Source organism: Cebus imitator, unplaced genomic scaffold (genome assembly GCF_001604975.1).
Source record: "Cebus imitator isolate Cc_AM_T3 unplaced genomic scaffold, Cebus_imitator-1.0 Scaffold57, whole genome shotgun sequence".
Taxonomy (NCBI): Eukaryota; Metazoa; Chordata; class Mammalia; order Primates; family Cebidae; genus Cebus; species Cebus imitator.
Genome location: NW_016107372.1, coordinates 4,080,613 through 4,096,909, shown reverse-complemented (window position 1 = coordinate 4,096,909; position 16,297 = coordinate 4,080,613). Strand labels below are relative to the sequence as shown.

The 16,297-nt window shown below is 39.5% G+C and overlaps 1 protein-coding gene across 22 annotated transcripts in view; it reads left to right on the top strand.

Annotated features, from left to right (window-relative positions):
- Window positions 1-1,312: 1,312 nt before the first annotated feature.
- MFF (mitochondrial fission factor) overlaps window positions 1,313-16,297 on the top strand; it is a 34,912-nt gene continuing 19,927 nt past the window's right edge. For 6 of the 22 annotated variants that reach the window (XM_037738755.1, XM_037738752.1, XM_037738750.1 and 3 more), the window contains exons 1-5: window positions 1,390-1,588; window positions 5,124-5,235; window positions 6,037-6,214; window positions 7,058-7,278; window positions 8,547-8,716. In XM_037738755.1, coding sequence (XP_037594683.1) covers window positions 6,177-6,214; window positions 7,058-7,278; window positions 8,547-8,716 — 429 coding nt within the window. In that variant the 5' untranslated portion in view covers window positions 1,390-1,588; window positions 5,124-5,235; window positions 6,037-6,176. Of the gene's footprint in view, window positions 1,589-1,616; window positions 1,826-5,123; window positions 5,236-6,036; window positions 6,215-7,057; window positions 7,279-8,546; window positions 8,717-16,297 lie in introns of those variants that run through there. The other 16 variants (XM_017529140.2, XM_017529138.2, XM_017529130.2 and 13 more) reach the window with 7 other exon arrangements.

Sequence of the window (16,297 nt, the reverse complement as noted above, 5' to 3'; positions counted from 1 at the left end):
TTGTGACTTACTTTCCAATCGACTCTGGCATAACATTATGAGGCAAGAAAGAAAATCAAAATATTTTACCCCGAAACAATGTTTTTTGTTTTTGCCATATCTTGAAATGGCCCTGCAAAGCTGTCCTTTGTTGGGAGAAAAATCTGCATCTGTATAGAATCTCTATTAACATAGCTAGATCATTTTCCTCCAGGTCCTGCCAATCCTAAAGATATTACCTAGGAGTCTAGCACCTTTTAAAGATCTGTATAGGAAACATTTGTCTTCTTTTGTCTCTAAGGGCAGCCACTGTAAGACTTCAAAAGAACCTTGGTCTCCACGATCTTTTATTTTAACCTGAACGTTTCCTTTCTATGGATCCCAGGTCTTCAAATGTCAACTAGAAAATGTTTAAATTTACCTGCATGGAAGCCCCTGCTTTGAGTTGTCCCGCCTTTCTGAACCAAACCAATGTATTTGTTAAATATCTTTGATTCATGTCTCATCCTCCCTAAAATATACAAAACCAAGCTGTTCCCCAACCACCTTGGGCACGTGTTCTCAGGACCTCCTGAGGCCACGGTCACTCATCTTTGGCTCAGAAGAAATCTCTTCAAACATTTTATAGAGTTTGACTCTTTTCCTCAACATCAGTTTAATTCTTAGGCCCAGTCAAGACCCCAAGAGAGGGGAGGAAATATTTTACTTTCCCTCCACCTGTGTTCAGAAGCCAAAGAACGCAATTCAGAGGGCTTCCCAAATCATTTTGAAGAATGGTAACATCTCTAGAGTATCAATTAGATTGTAGAGGAGTACACAAGTCATGTGTACACCTTCAGGTGTTTGTGAAAACCGAGGTATACAAAATACTCCATTATTTGGCTTCAGTTCGTTCCCAAACTGGCAAGCGTGGTACCGGGACCTCTAAGCAAGGGCTTCCTGGGGGAACAATCTGTGGTTGGGTGGTCAGATGCAGACGGCGCTCTCCTAAAGCTAAAGACAGTGCCAACTACAGTGAAACCTAACTTCCCCCTTCTCGGTATTCTCATGGAAGACAAGGTCTGATCATCAGAGGACTTAAGGAGTAATTAAATTGGAATGCACGGAACCGCTCCTGGAGCTGATTTACATGTGAGGATTCCTAAGCCTCACGGCATAGAAATTTTGATGCAGATGGTCCTGAAAAAGTCATTTTAATTGGCTGCCGAAGGTTTACCTTGCAAACACCAGGTTCTTAAAGATGACAAAATCTAATAAAGCCGAAGCGTGAATTAACTTAACCGAAAGAAGCTTTACCTCAGGTCATCTCGCTTGCCCAAAACAAAGATGTCTGCGCATCGCTTATCATAGCCCCGTTGCTGTGCGCGGGCCCCACGTCCGCCCTTTTCCGCGTCACATGACCACGAACCCGCTTCCGCTACGGCTCCCTGAAGGGGCCCGCCCCGCCCTTTCGCGCTTCTGCCCTGGCCCTCTGCTGGCCGCTTCTCTGGTGGGTGCTGTGCCTGGGCGCCTCCGTGCTCTAGGCCAACGGCCTCTGAGAGCGCCCACTCGAGCGCCCCGAGAGCCGGAGGGCGGCGGTCCTCGCCAGGACCCTCCTGTGGGCCCAGGGGTGAGTGCTGACGTCTCCCCGACCCGCGACCCACCGCCAGAGCTGACTGTCGGGCCTAGAGCCGCCGCAGAGACCCTCCGGCCAACAGAGGGACCCGCGGTGGACCGGGCCTGCGGGTAGTGTCTCCCTGGCCGGAGCCCCGTCCCTGGGCCTCTTGCCTTCAGCCCTGCCTTTTTCTCCTCCCCGGGACCTTGCGTCCCCGAGAAGAGCGAGCGAGAGAAGCGCCGTCTTCTGCAGGTGTTTTGGGCTAACCTCTTCACCCTGTGTGGTTCGGCGTTTCGTTTTGTGGTTTAATCCGGACTTTTCCGACTAGAAACTAGGAGTTTGGGAAGCAGCGGGCGTCCCGGCTTTGCAGGTCTTCACTTGTCCTTCTCTGCCAAGGCCCTGACACCTTCCAGTATGACCTTAAACCTGCCCTGTTTAAAAGGAGGTTTTTGTGTTGTGTTGTGGCCGGTCCATGTTGGAAAAGAAGGGCCTTGTTGGAGGCCCAGGTCGTGGGCAGCACGGGTGGCTGCAGGCCACCCTGTCCGTCTATGAGCATCCTTGCCCGCAGGTGTGGCTTGCAGGCAGTTGCTCCTCCGGTTTCTTTCCTGGAGCTGGGAAGCTGCAGTTTCTGAGCTTCTGACCTTTCTCTGCAGGACGTGTGGCATTATTGTAAAAGAAAACCTCTGGCTACGTCCCATAAAGTTACATACAGCAAAGGGCATTCTCAAGGAAAGAGCACCCTTTTAAAATTGACCTGTTTTAATTGCAGAAGATTAAGAATAAAGCTTTCTGGCTCTTCTGCCCAAATATGGAACCATTTGTATTCAGGCCTCTTACCCACGAAGAAACTTAGAATGCTTACGAATGTTTTCTTTCCCTGGGTGAAAAACATTTTTTCTGCCTCAATGCCGTTGGCTAATGAGATCCCAAAAGAAAAACTCTTAGGAAAATTAGGACGATTTAGTTATACTTAGTAGTCTTTTCCCATGCAATTAAATTGCTTGAGGGGAACCTACTATCTTTTGGTTTCAAAGGCTTGTATTTTAGTTTTTACTCTTATTTCCAAAAGGAAATCGTGTTCTTTCCCTTCCTGTCTGATAGAGCTGCCTCCTTTCAGAATTACAAAGCTTAGTTGTCGCCCTCCTCTCTTCTGGTGCTGAAACTTTTCTGTGGATTCATAGCCTTATTTTAAAGGTCATTAATATATAGTTTTCAAAGTTTGCAGTGACTTTTTAAATACCGTTTTTTTGGAAAGAGAACTGAAACAGGATGTGCAGAGAGGCCCATTTATGTGAACTAGATTCACACAGTAGGTGATGAAGAACTGGAGTTGTTTTGTTTTTGTTTTTGTTTTTGTTTTCAGTTAGTAAGTATATAAACATTTACAGCCACAATCAGTTTGACTCAAGTTGTTTCAGTGACTTCCTAGGCTTTCTGGGTTTCCAGTGTTCTGATGTAGAAAATGAGAAAGTTATGCTAGAACCATTGTGTTCCAAAATGGATACATGTGACTTGACTCTAGGCCTTATGTGGATGAGGATTTTTTTGTAATAGGCTGTTTTTGCAATCTGTATTTATATATGTACAGCCATGGTTTAAGGTAGTGACTCAGAATTTTCTTTTACAATACATTTATTTAAGATTTTAAAAAGTGGAGTTAAAAAAATTAACTGTAGCTAAAAGTAAATGTACTCTGTAAACATGGAGGGGAAAAAAAAAGCCATGGTAAGTTAGTTACTGGTGTTCAGGAACCACTGGGCTTAGAAAGTAGAAATCTGAAATCATCTGATTCTAGGAGAGATTTTTGTCTCATTTGTTATGTTATACAACAGAATCATGTACTGGTTGCCTGCTGGATTCTAAATTACAAAACTTCTGGAATTAACATAATACCAAATGAGAGGTTTATTTATTGCTAAAAGATATCAGAAATGCTACAGTCTAATGAGGGAGAAAAAAATTAGATTTTGATTGGTTTTAAGAAAACCCAATAATTGGGGAGTACAGTGTTAAATCTTAGTAGAAAAGTTCCAGTTACTTTTTAAATTTAAGTAGTTCAGCTGCAGGAGAATTTGGCTTTTTCCAGAAGTTGGCATTTAGTATCCACCTTTATTTTCTAAGTGAATGTTTTTTTACAAACTCAGCGATTCAAATAAGAAAAGATGTTGCTGGCTAGGTGCAGTGGGTCACGCCTGTAATCCTAGCACTTTGGGAGGCCCAGGCGGGTGGATTGCCTGAGCTCAGGAGTTCGAGACCAGCCTGTGTTGCTCACAACACAGTAAAACTCCCTCTCTACTAAAAATACAAAAAATTAGCCGGACATGGCAGTGTGCGCCTGTAGTCCCAGCTACTCAGGATGCTGAGGCAGGAGAACTACTTGAACCTGGGAGGCAGAGGTTGCAGTGAGCTGAGATTATGCCACAGTGCTCCAGCTTGGGCAACGGAGNAAAAAAAAAAAAAAAAAAAAAGATGTTGCTGTAGAACGAAAGTAACGAAGTGTACTAGTGAGACCTACGAGATGTACTAGTAGAAAGTTCATAAGAAGACTGAAATGCAATGAATCAAATGCAGAGAAAGCACATTTCAAGGAGATACTGAGATTCTAGCCACCTTCTTCTCGTTTATTACTATAAAACTTCAATTTATAATGCACCAACGCTATAATCTTTGAGGTAGCTGTTTTCAGTGTTAGTTTTGAATATGAGCTTTTACTATGATTGAGACACAAGTATTAGAAGAGCATCTCATCTAGAATGATGCACAAAAATTGATTATAAATACTGCCTATGGGAACCTGGGTGGTTAAGGATAGGATTGGAAGTAGAACACTTCCTTTTCTCTGTATATCTTGTGTATTTTCTACAAAGTACATGGACTACTGGTTCAAAATTTTAACATTTTAAGTGAGTGAAAATTTAAACAGACTCAGCACAATGGCTGACACCTGTAATCCCAGCACTTTGGGAGACCAAGGCTGGAGGATTTCTTGAGCCTAGGAGTTTGAGACCAGCCTGGGCAACATAATCAGACCCTGTCTCTACAAAATTACAAAAATTAGCTGGGTGTGGTGGCATACGCCTGTAGTTTCAGCTTTTCAGGAGGCTGAGGTAGGAATATTACTTGGGCCCCTAAGATCAAGGCTGCAGTGAGCAGTGATTGCTCCATTGCATTCTAGCCTGGGTGACAGAAAAAAAAATTTAATAAATGCGTTTGTTGCTTTTTAACATATGTGTGTATCTATATACAAATATATACCTAAGTATTAGATTCATTTAAACTTACATATTTTTCATCTGCCATATTTTTCTAAATACAAATCAGAAACAATGACAGAGCTAGTCTTTTATATTGCCTTGCCTAATAGTCATAGGGCCCATCTGTGGGATTAAGATTGGTGGTAAGCTTCATTTTTTCTTTCTTTCTTCTTTTACTGGTCTCTTGATGTCAGCTTGTGCATCTTTGTGACTGTTACCATTTGGAAAATTTCCAACAATGAATCCCTAGTGGGTATCATCTAGTTTCTCAATTAGCCCCTGTTTTTCTTCCCCAGGGACAAAAGTGGCTCTCAATCCAGCACATGCACACTGAAGCAAGTTAAAGGATTTAATATGAAGCACAGAAGCAGATAGTGCCACATAGCAAGCAGTAGTTGGTACACATTTGTGAGTAAAAATTGTCCCTTTGGGCTTATTTTCTTAGTCTTGAAATCATCTGCATGCCAAATCCTTAAAAATCTGTGTCCCCGAGATGTTTCAATAAAGAATGAAAAGACATGAGTTAGCAGTCATAATCAAACCAGTTGCCGAGGCTGAGTGTCCTGAGCAACCTCTAAGAGCTCTTCTAGGCATCTGAGTGAGGCCGGGGTTTAGGATGGGGCTATATCTCCAGCATGGAGTTTAGGAAATCCCTTAGCCATGGTTAAGTCATGTATGCTGTCTTTAACTTTTACGCCCTTAATTTATATATAATGTCTTTGCTGAAAATTTAGTGTAATTTCCGTTTGAAGTTTACACTAAATTTTGAAGTTTATTTCTATTTAAAGAAACTATTACACATCAGATTTGTAGGCTACCTCAGTTATATTTAGTTTTTCCCTTTGCATTCCCTTCGTGATTTCTTCATTTGGGCTTAGTCTAAAAACAGGATTTTTCCCCTTTGGAGTATAATTAGAGGAGTTTTATGGCAGTGTTTTTTTTTCTAACCTGACTTCACATTTATATATACATTTGATAGAGCTTCTCTATCCTATTTGCAAAATCTTAAGACCAACTGTGCTTAAAGCTGTCTTTATGATTCTCAAGGTATAGAAAAGTTCTTCTTAGGATAGTTTGGAAAATGGTTTCTCAAATCAAGCCCCAAGTCATGTTCAAATCCCAAAGTAATTTTAAGTATTTACTTTTATTCATAGTTTTCTTATGAAATGAATTGTTGAAATACTGATTTTTATTCTTTCTTTTTTACAGCTGGAAAAGCAGTGTCCGTGTTGTTATGTACACCTCCAAAAAAAGTTCAGATGTGTAGGGGAATTGTTGTGTAAAGTAAACTGAACTACAGGGTAGCAGTATTTTAATAACTATTATAGACGTGTATTTACTGTATTAAAATGAGTAAAAGAACAAGCAGTGACACACCACTAGGAAGGTCAGTGAAATTTTATTCAGCAGAGCTGGTATTAGAGGCTTGAGAGACAATGGCTTTAACGCTTACTGCTGTAGGCTGACCATGCTCTTTTACATTTTTATCAGCATTTTGTATTTGGCAGCAACAGTCTTTCTACTGCATTAAAAAATAACACATGTAAATATGATATTAAGTACAAATTAATAGGGTAAAAGTTTCAATCCCTCCAAAGATGAATACAAGCATTAGAATTTATTATTACAAATTCTGTATTTGGTATTCATTGCATCTCAGTCATTAGGAGAAGTTTTAATTTGTGATGTAATTTTCAGGGAGTTGCATCTTCTTTTTTAGTAAATTCGGAGTTCATTTTATGCATCGTCATTTAAAGGTTTTGAATAACAGGTGCATTTGTCATTTAAAGGTTTTATTTTTTCATGCATGACAGCAGTTTCTAATTGTAATTTTTTTAAAGTCCAAGCAGCTTTCCCTCAAATTGATGAGGAAATTTAAATTTTATTTCAGGCATTTTTTAGTTATAAGCAGCATGCATATTTATGCAGAGAAAGAGAATGTGTGTGTATGTGTACATACACATTTGTATTATAGTTCTATAATACTTTTAAAATTTTGCTCCTAAGCAATATCCTTAAGGTACAATTTCAGCTGATAGGCAAGAAGGCATTTTGTTAAGGAAAGCATTTTCTTTCATCATTTATTTTTTCCTTTTTATATGTTCAGCACTTGCAAATGAGAAGTTTCCTTTCGCTCATTCTGTAAGGTATTGTCTTCTAACTTCATTACATAGAGGTCACTGATACTATAACACTCAGTCAGCCCTGTCTTTAAATTTTTCTCCCACAGAGTGAGTGGGGCAGCATTTCCTTCTCCCACTGCTGCTGAGATGGCAGAAATTAGTCGAATTCAGTACGAAATGGAATATACTGAAGGCATTAGTCAGCGAATGAGGGTCCCAGAAAAGTTAAAAGTAGCACCGCCAAACGCCGACCTGGAACAAGGATTCCAAGAAGGAGTTCCAAATGCTAGTGTGATAATGCAGGTTCCGGAGAGGATTGTTGTAGCAGGTATTTCACCTTTATTTAGAAGGTTGCCTGTTAAATCTTTGTTTTACATATTTCTATGAAAACTTTGGAGTTTTCTTTAATGTTACTGAGAAAAGGGGTTGGAAAATGCAACTTTACACTTTTGACATTTCTATTCATTAGTATAGTCTGAATTTCAAAGCATTTTTTAGTAATTCAACTAATTATTGAAGTTTTACACACATAAAATATATACATTTTTAAGTGTATACTTGATGAGTTTCGACAAAAGTGAACACCCGTATAACCACCACCACAGTCTGAATACAGACGATTTTTTACTCCACAAGGTTCCCTTGTGCCTCTTTCTCGCTCAGTCTTTACCCCTCAACTCTAGGCAACCATAGTCTCCTTTCTATAGGCAGAGACTAGATTTGTCTTTCCTCGAGTTTCATGTAAACGGAATCATAGAGTATATGTTCTTATCTGGCTTCTTTTGTTCAGTGTAATGTTTTTGAGATTCTTCTGTTGATGCATATATCAGTTCATTCAATTTTATTACTGAGTAATATTTCAGATTGGATATACCATAATTTATCCATTGATCTTCATTCATTAATTGCTTTTTGTTTGAGGCTGTTAGGATTAAAGCCACTGTGAATACTGAGGTTCAAGTCTTTGTGAGGACATATGTTTTCATATCTTTAGGACTGAAATTGCTGGATCATATACTACAAGTTATTTTCAACTTTCTGAAAAACTGCTAAACTGCTTTCCAAATTTTTGTACCATGTTCCATTCCATCAGTGATGTGTGAGTTTCAGTTGTTCCACATCCTTGCCAACATTTTGTATTGTCAGTCTTTTAAATTGTAGCTGTTTGGGTGTGTAGGGCCATGTTGTGATTTTAATTCTATTTCCCTGATTATTAATAATTTTGAACATAGGCTCATGTGCATTTTGGCTACTTAAATGTATTCGTTGTGAAGTATCTATTCAAATGTTTTGTCAGTTTGAAAAACTGAGTATTGTAAAAGTTTTATATATTCTGGATACCAGTTTTTTTGTCATATATTGTGTATTGCATAATTTCGTTATCATTTCTGTACCACAGTAATAACTATTAGTGAAATGTCAATTCTTATATGTTGGAAGCATATTTTGAAAGAAACTAATGCTTATTGGGAGATAATGATTCAAAAGCAGAAGGTAAATACATTTATAACAAAAATCACTGTCTTTTTAAAAAACCTCCATGCTTTTCTTTTCTCTCTCTTTCTCCCTCTCTCTCTCTCTCTTCTTAACTCCTAGGAAATAATGAAGATGTTTCATTTTCAAGACCAGCGGATCTTGACCTTATTCAGTCAACTCCCTTTAAACCCCTGGCACTAAAAACACCACCTCGTGTGCTTACACTAAGTGAAAGACCACTAGATTTTCTGGATTTAGAACGACCTGCTACAACCCCTCAAAATGAAGAAGTAAGTAGAATTTTAACATTATTAGAATTTGAAATAATATAGACAAAGGTAAAAGAGAAGAGTGAAGAGGCTATAAAACATGTCCTTAGTAATATGTCACGAAAGCTTTCCAAATAGAACATTACTAATAATTATGTTTACAAATATGCCAAATAAGTTATTATGCTATTTTTTAAATTTGAATGTAATGTTTTAGAAAAATGTAAATTTTGTGGAAAGCATAATTAAGTTCCTGTGGTTTGAAGAACAGTCTTTTCTGGGTAGGTGTTGCTTGTTAAATAATAAGAAAAAGTTTGGAAATTTAGCAAGAAAAAGTAAATATATCACTTTGTTATAAAATCAGTCTAGCAAACAGGGCAAAGAAAGCTCTTTCCTTTGATATTTCCTATTCTCGCTTATTTGATTAAAAGTTTCCACTGTGTTAGCTACTATACAGCATCACATTAATATGCCCATTGACCTAAATGTAGCAGTGTAGACTAACAAGGCGTTAGTAGCAGAGCTCAAATCCTGCCTCTGCCATTGACTTGGCAGCTAAGCTTTGAAGCTTCTTTGCTGTGATGATTTCTGGAGTTGTGTCTTTTTCATGCAGCTTCTGAACTTACTAACATGTTGCCATGAAGCAAGTATAAGACAATATGCAAAAATATGTTTTTATTAAGAATGGTGCTGCTTGTGTCTGGTTTCATTTTTCATGTAGTCCTTTCCAAAGAGGGTAAAGCACCCATACTGTCTAGGGCAGTGCAATTTTCTAGGACTAGGTTCTTAGGTTGTAAGTTTCTGCTGAGGTAATTGAGGTGATATGCTCATAGTTTGGATATTCTAGATATTTGTTTGGTGAAAAGCACTAAATATGAACATTTACATGACAAAAAGGCCCTAAGATATTTGCAGAATTGTATTACTTAACAAACATTTTTGAACTTTTATGTTTGAGGTACTGTATGCGGTATAAGAATTAATGAGAGTTCTTGCATTCACAAAGTTTGCTGTCTGTCTAGTTCCAGCAGGACAGTGATATGAGTGAGGGAAAGACATCAACACACACAAAAGATATAAAATTCTTTAATAGAAGAGAATAATTAAAGTCAAGATGGTTACACAAAAGTATCCAGTGTGCTCCCAGTTCGAGGCCAAGCTTTCTAGCTCCCCAAAGTTCCTTGGGAATTATAGCTGTAAATATAATTGTCCTACAGTGAGGATTTTGACTGGAGAGAAATGCTTCTTACTGTATTCTTTGGGTTTTGTTTTTCTTTTGATCTTTCTGCTCCTCCTAACTGATTGAAAGCAACCCAGGCACTTCTGTGAGTGATTATTTTAAGAGTGAGTGAAAAAAGTTTGCCAGGACTTCCCTCAGTAGACCCAGGCTTTAAGACTATACGGGGTTCATGCCTGCATTAATTGTGATATTTAGTCAAATAGATGCCCAGAGTGTATAACACTGGGGTAAAAAAGTTTGTGTGAGAATTAGACCTAACTTTGAAGGCCTACTTTGCCATTGACTAACCACTTCGGGCAAGTTATTTAACAAATCTAGGGCTTATCTCTGAAATAAAGAAAAGAATAATGCCAAGTGCATAAGATTATTATGAGAATTAAATGTGATAATGCATGTAAGGACATGTTCTAATTTGTGTTAAAAGCTCAATATGTATAAATGTTATGGTTAGGAAAGAGTTAAAATCCTGTGGCAGGAGCCAGATCCTGAGACGAAAGAGAGGAGTTTCTGAGATTAATACCAGATGCCTGTTGAAAGCAAAGATGATGGTTTGGACTTCAAGTTTATACAAGTTTATAGAAGGGTCCAGTAGCTTTCAACAGGCACTCAGTTGAAGTGAGCCAGGGAGGAAGGGGTAAGGGAGCCAGAGTTCTAGTAGCTTAGAGAAATCTGCTGAAATAGAAAAGCAATAATGCCCTGAGTGCTGATAACATTGATGATTCATTCAGGTGTTAGTCAGAATCTGTAAAGTGAGATTCCCAGAACATTTGCTCCGCAGTAGTCACTCTGCAGTGGATGCCAGGGTTTCTCTACCTCAGCACTGTTGGCATTTTGGACTGGAAAATTCCTGGTTATGGTGAGAGCTATCTTTTTGCACTGTAGAATGTTTACAACATTCGTGATCTGTCTCTACAAGATGCCATTACCATCTTCCAAGTCATGATATCCAAAAATGTCTATAATAGCGAAAGTGGAAGCAACTAATATGTTCATCAGCTGATTAATGAATAAGCAAAACATGATCTGGTCATATAGTAACTCTTATTCAGACATAAAAAAATGAGGTACTGGCCTGGTACAGTGGCTCACACCTGTAATCCCAGCACTTTGGGAGGCTGAGGCAGGCAGATCACTTGAGGTCAGGTGTTCGAGACCAGCCTGGCCAACATTGTGAGACCCTGTCTCTACCAAAAAATAGAAAAATTAACTGGGCATGGTGATGTGCATGCCTGTAGTTCCAGCTGCTCCAGAGGAAGAGGCAGGAGAATCACTTGAACCTGGGAGGTGGAGGTGGCAGTGAGCCAAGATTACGCCACTATACTCCAGCCTGGGTGACAGAGCCAGACTCCATCTCCAAAAAATAATAATAATAATGTACTGATACATGCCACATATAGATGAACCTTGAAAACCTGTAAAGTTTAAGAAGTCAGCAAAGGTCATATATTGCATTTTTCTACTTACCTAAAATGTCCAGAATAGCAAATGAATGAAGACAGGATACAGATCAGTGGTGACCATGGGTTTAGAGGAGAGGGGAATTGAGAGTGACTGCTTAATTGGTATGGGGTTTCCTTTTGAGCTGATGAAACTGTTCTGGAACTAGATAGTGGTAATGATTACACAACATTGTGAGTGTACTATATGCCACTGAATTACACACTTCAAAATGGTTGAAATTGTGTATGTTATGTGTGTTTTACCACAATAAAAAAGAAAATATCTCCAGACATTGCCAAATGTTCTCTACAGGGCAAGATCACCCCCTGCTGAGAACCATTGACCTATCTCAAGAAAGGAGACTACCACGAGAAGCCTTATGAGGAAGCCTATAAAATTGTTGTCTGAAAGCCTGATTGATACAAGGGATAAATTTGTAGAAAGCAATTGTACTTGAGTTCTTAAACTGGCTTAAAGAATCCAGGTGAGCCCTTCAGGAGGGCTTAAAACATAACATAAATAATCCTTTAGCTCAAAGAGGGTTTAAAAACCTGGATCCTTGTCTAGAAGAGAGAAAGCTGACAAACCCTTTCAATATGCCTCATCTCCACCAATATTTGGAAATCAACTCTACAATAAGACCATTGCTTGGTGATTCTGTTTATAGAGAACTAAAAACTATGCAATAAACTGTGTGATCTGGGCATGAAATTCAGAATGCCTAAGTCATGACAATTTTCAGTGTTCTTACAGTAGACTGGGCAGTGTGAATGAGGAGAAAGAAGCTATGACACTGACACTACTACCTCTTCTCAAAAAGGAATCCAAACTGGAGCAAGTGGGGAAGGACCTTCCAGAGAACAAGAAGAAAGAACTGTAAAGAAAGAGTTGGAAAATGCTGCCTGTAAGATTTGACACAGCCTTGAACAGTGTGACCGAGTCAAAGATGTGGACTCTGCCGTTATGTCCTGTCAATCAAGGCATGGTGTACTTTGAAAAAATAAGCTACAATAAATCCTAAGAGCTTTGTGAGAAGTCCGTTGAAGTTAGAAGAGAAAACAGACTGACTAAAGATAGAGAGTAAAAGCTTTTTCCCAAGTTGACATCTCTTACATCAAAGAGAAGTATGAGAATACCATTCATTTCTGTAATAAATCTTTGAAGAACACTGAACCCGAGATATACACAAGAATTGTCCATAGTTACTAATTAATCTGGAAGGAGCAAAATCAGTTGGCGTATGTAAACCCTGACCTGATTTTGGAAGAGAAGAGTAAAGGCAGTGAGTGGTTTCAGAAATGGAACTATCTCCAAGCCATGCCAGCTTTATACAGAAGCCATCAAATGGCATCCACAGGATGCCAGATTCTACAGCAGTTAGGTACAGAGTGTACAGCCAGAACTCGAGGAGTAGAAGAAATAATATCTAACTAGAACCACCCTTAACACAGATTAATACTTAGAAAGCCACAGGCTTAGAATCTGAAGGATAACACAAAAGCCACGGATGTCTAGCAGAAGGCCCTAGACCTGTAATTCTACCTTATAGAAGTAGCAGATGGTTGTTGGTACCCAGCTCAATTGACATGGCAATGCTAAGGATGTGAAGCAAAAAACCATAGCTATATGATATATCCTAAAACAAATGCAGAAGGACTCCCAGCGACTCACTGAATATTTAAAAGGCTCCTGCGAGAGCTTAGAAAATCGAGAACTTCATGAATATGGGTCTGATCATAGTTTGGTGATGGTTTATTGAGCTCTTTTTCCTTCCTCTTCACCTGTGGAAGGAGGAGCTGGGACTGCAATGAGCAGATTGGAGCAAAAGTCTGGAGAGACAAGGAAAAGCTGAATTGTATATATGTATGCATATTCATGCATGGAAAATTCAGAGATGTGCATTCGCATTCATTGTACAACTACTGTTTGAAGGCCCTCTTAGCACAAGCATGGTGTCTTCATTCCTGACAAACTGGGCCATGTGTCCTTCCCAAAACCTGCAGTTACTGGCTTAACTGTTCTCCCCATGATTCATGATTTTACATTTTGGACAGTGACCATTTTGGGGAGGGAAGATTTTTATCCCAATTTTCCAGCCTACATTGTTAATTTGTACCTTTCCCCCTTCTGCAATAGAAGTCCCACAGAAAATGGGGATGAGTATAGAGGAAAAACGCTAAGGCTCTTAGCAGATTCCTGAGAGGTGGGCTTTGAACAGATTGAGAGAATCAACCATCAGAAAACCTAGAGGACATTTACTTGCCCAGGAATTTATGAATAATCAAATTTAACTTGCAGTATAAGCATACTAAAGGGGAATTGTATGCATGCGTGTAACATGTGTCTAGTGCTGCATGTTATATAACTAGACACAGAAGACCCTATGACCCAACTTCCAGGAAGCTGCTTGAACCTAGGAAACTATTTCTTAGCCTCAGGGATAAATAAAAGTAAGTGCTTAATCAATGATGGATGATTCTGGAAGACATTTTAAAATTTTGCGTTGAGGCCAGGCATGGTGTCTCATGCCTGTAATCCCAGCACTTTGGAAGGCCAAAGTGGATGTATCTCTTGAGGTCAAGAATTCAAGACCAGTCTGACCAACATGGTGAAACCCTGTCTCTACCAAAAAACACAAAAATTAGCCAGGTATGGTGGCACACACCTGTAATCTCAGCTACTCAGTCGGCTGAGGCAGGAGAATTGCTTGAACCCAGGAGGTAGAGGTTGCAGTGAGCCGAGATCGTGCCACTGCACTCTATCCTGGGCAACAGAGTGAGACCCTATCTAAAACGCAACAAAACAAAAGAAAAACCTCAGATGGAAACAAACATCCAGGCTGGGCATGGTGGAGCACTTGAGGTTAGGAGTTTAAGACCATCCTGGCCAACATGAAACGCCGTCTCTACTAAAAATACAAAAATTATCTGGTTGAGATGGCATGCACCTGTAATTCCAGCTACTTGGGAGGCTGAGGTATGAGAATCACTTGAACCCAGGAGGTGGAGGTTGGCAGTGACCTGAATTCACACCATTGCACTCCAGCCTGGACAACAGAGTGACACTCTGTCTCAAAAAAAAAAAAAAGAAAAAGAAAAGAAAAACATCCACCACCCCACCTTGAATGGTAAAATTTTTAAAAATATTTAAATAATTAAAGATCACTGGTGTTTTTTACCACCCCAGGCAGTCATCTGAATTCTTTAGTATTACAGTAAACCAGTTAGTCATATTAGAAGGCATAACAGATGATATGCTTTTATCTTACCTTCCTCCTCTGCCCCTCATATAGCAATATGTCAAGCTCAGTGTTCCTGTTAAGATATATTTTAAATTAGATTTCAAATGGTGAAAAAAGCAGTACACTTAGAATCCTCTCACTTCTCAAGCTTTGTTGAAGTCATAGGTATATTTGTCTTCTCCCATTGTTTCCAGTTCTCTTGATCTTAGTTCTCACCACATAGCCGTAGGAATGGTTCTGACTTAATAGGCAAATCATCCGGATCTTTGCTATATGGAAGAGCTGTCCTCCTGTAGGGAAAGCAGCCACAACTTCTCTAGTAGGTAGGAAGGCAGATGTCAGTGGGATTCTCACAAACCAACCCAGTAGTCCCACTGTACATGAATAAGATGCACGTAATTGTGAATGTGTTAGATTTTATGTATAATTACTTAAAAGTAATTTTTTATTTTGAGGTTAACCTTTAAAAGTTCTTGTAGTAGGGCCGGGCTTAGTGTCTCACACCTGTAATCTCAGCACTTTGGGAGGCAAAAGCAGGCGGATTGTGTGATCCCAGGAGGTCAGAACCAGTTTGGGCAACATAGCAAAACCCCATCTCTACAAAAAATACAAAACATAACCAGATATGGTGATGCACACCTGTTGTCCCAGCTACTCCAGAGGCTGAGAGATAGGAGGCTTGAAACAGGGAGGCAGAGGCGCAGTGAGCTGAGATGATGCCAGTGTATTCCATCACGGGCAGCAGAAACAGACTGTCTCAAAAAAAAAAAAAAAAAACTGCAGTAGGCTCCAAACTGACTCCTCTGTTTTCAGAAGTTATTTTTTTGTTGTTTAGATGGGTAAGTGGTTCATGATCATAACTGAATCAAAACTATGTTCTGAAATTGTGTGCTGCATAGTGTGGTTTTAAATTCTGTTGGCAAGAAATACCTGTTCTACCTTAATGGTGCTAATAACCTAATAATCTACTCCCAAACCTTTTTAAAAACATATATATATAATTTTATATATATTAATTTTTTCTTTGTCACCCAGGCTGGAATGCAGTGGCACTATCTCAACTCACTACAACCTCCGTCTCCCAGGTTGAAGTGATTCTGCTGCCTCAGCCTTCCAAGTAGCTGAGATTACAGGTGCGCACCACCATGCCCAGCTGATTTTTGTATTTTCAGTAGAGATGGAGTTTCGCCATGTTGGCCAGACTGGTCTTGAACTCCTGACCTCAGATTATATGCCTGCCTCGGCCTCCCAAAGTGCTGGGATTACAGGTGTGAGCCACTGTGCCTGACCAAAAACATCAATAAATATTGATTGGTACTTTGGAAAATATTAATTTTCCAAATTAATTTTCTTTAATTCATATACTATTTGTTTTTTACAATAAAGTTTAATTTTTAAAAAACCATAATGTTGGCCAGGGATGGTGACTCATACATGTAATCCCAGCACTTTGAGAGGCTGAGGCAGGCGGATCACAAGGTCAGGAGTTTAAGACCAGCCTGACCAATATGGTAAAACGCTGTCTCCACTAAAAATACAAAAATTAGCTGGGCATGGTGGTGCACACCTGTAATCCCAGCTACTTGGGAGGCTGAGACAAGAGAATTGCTTGAACCCAGGAGGCGGAGGTTGCAGTGAGCTGAGATTGTGCCACTGAACTGCAGCCTGGGCGACAGAGCCA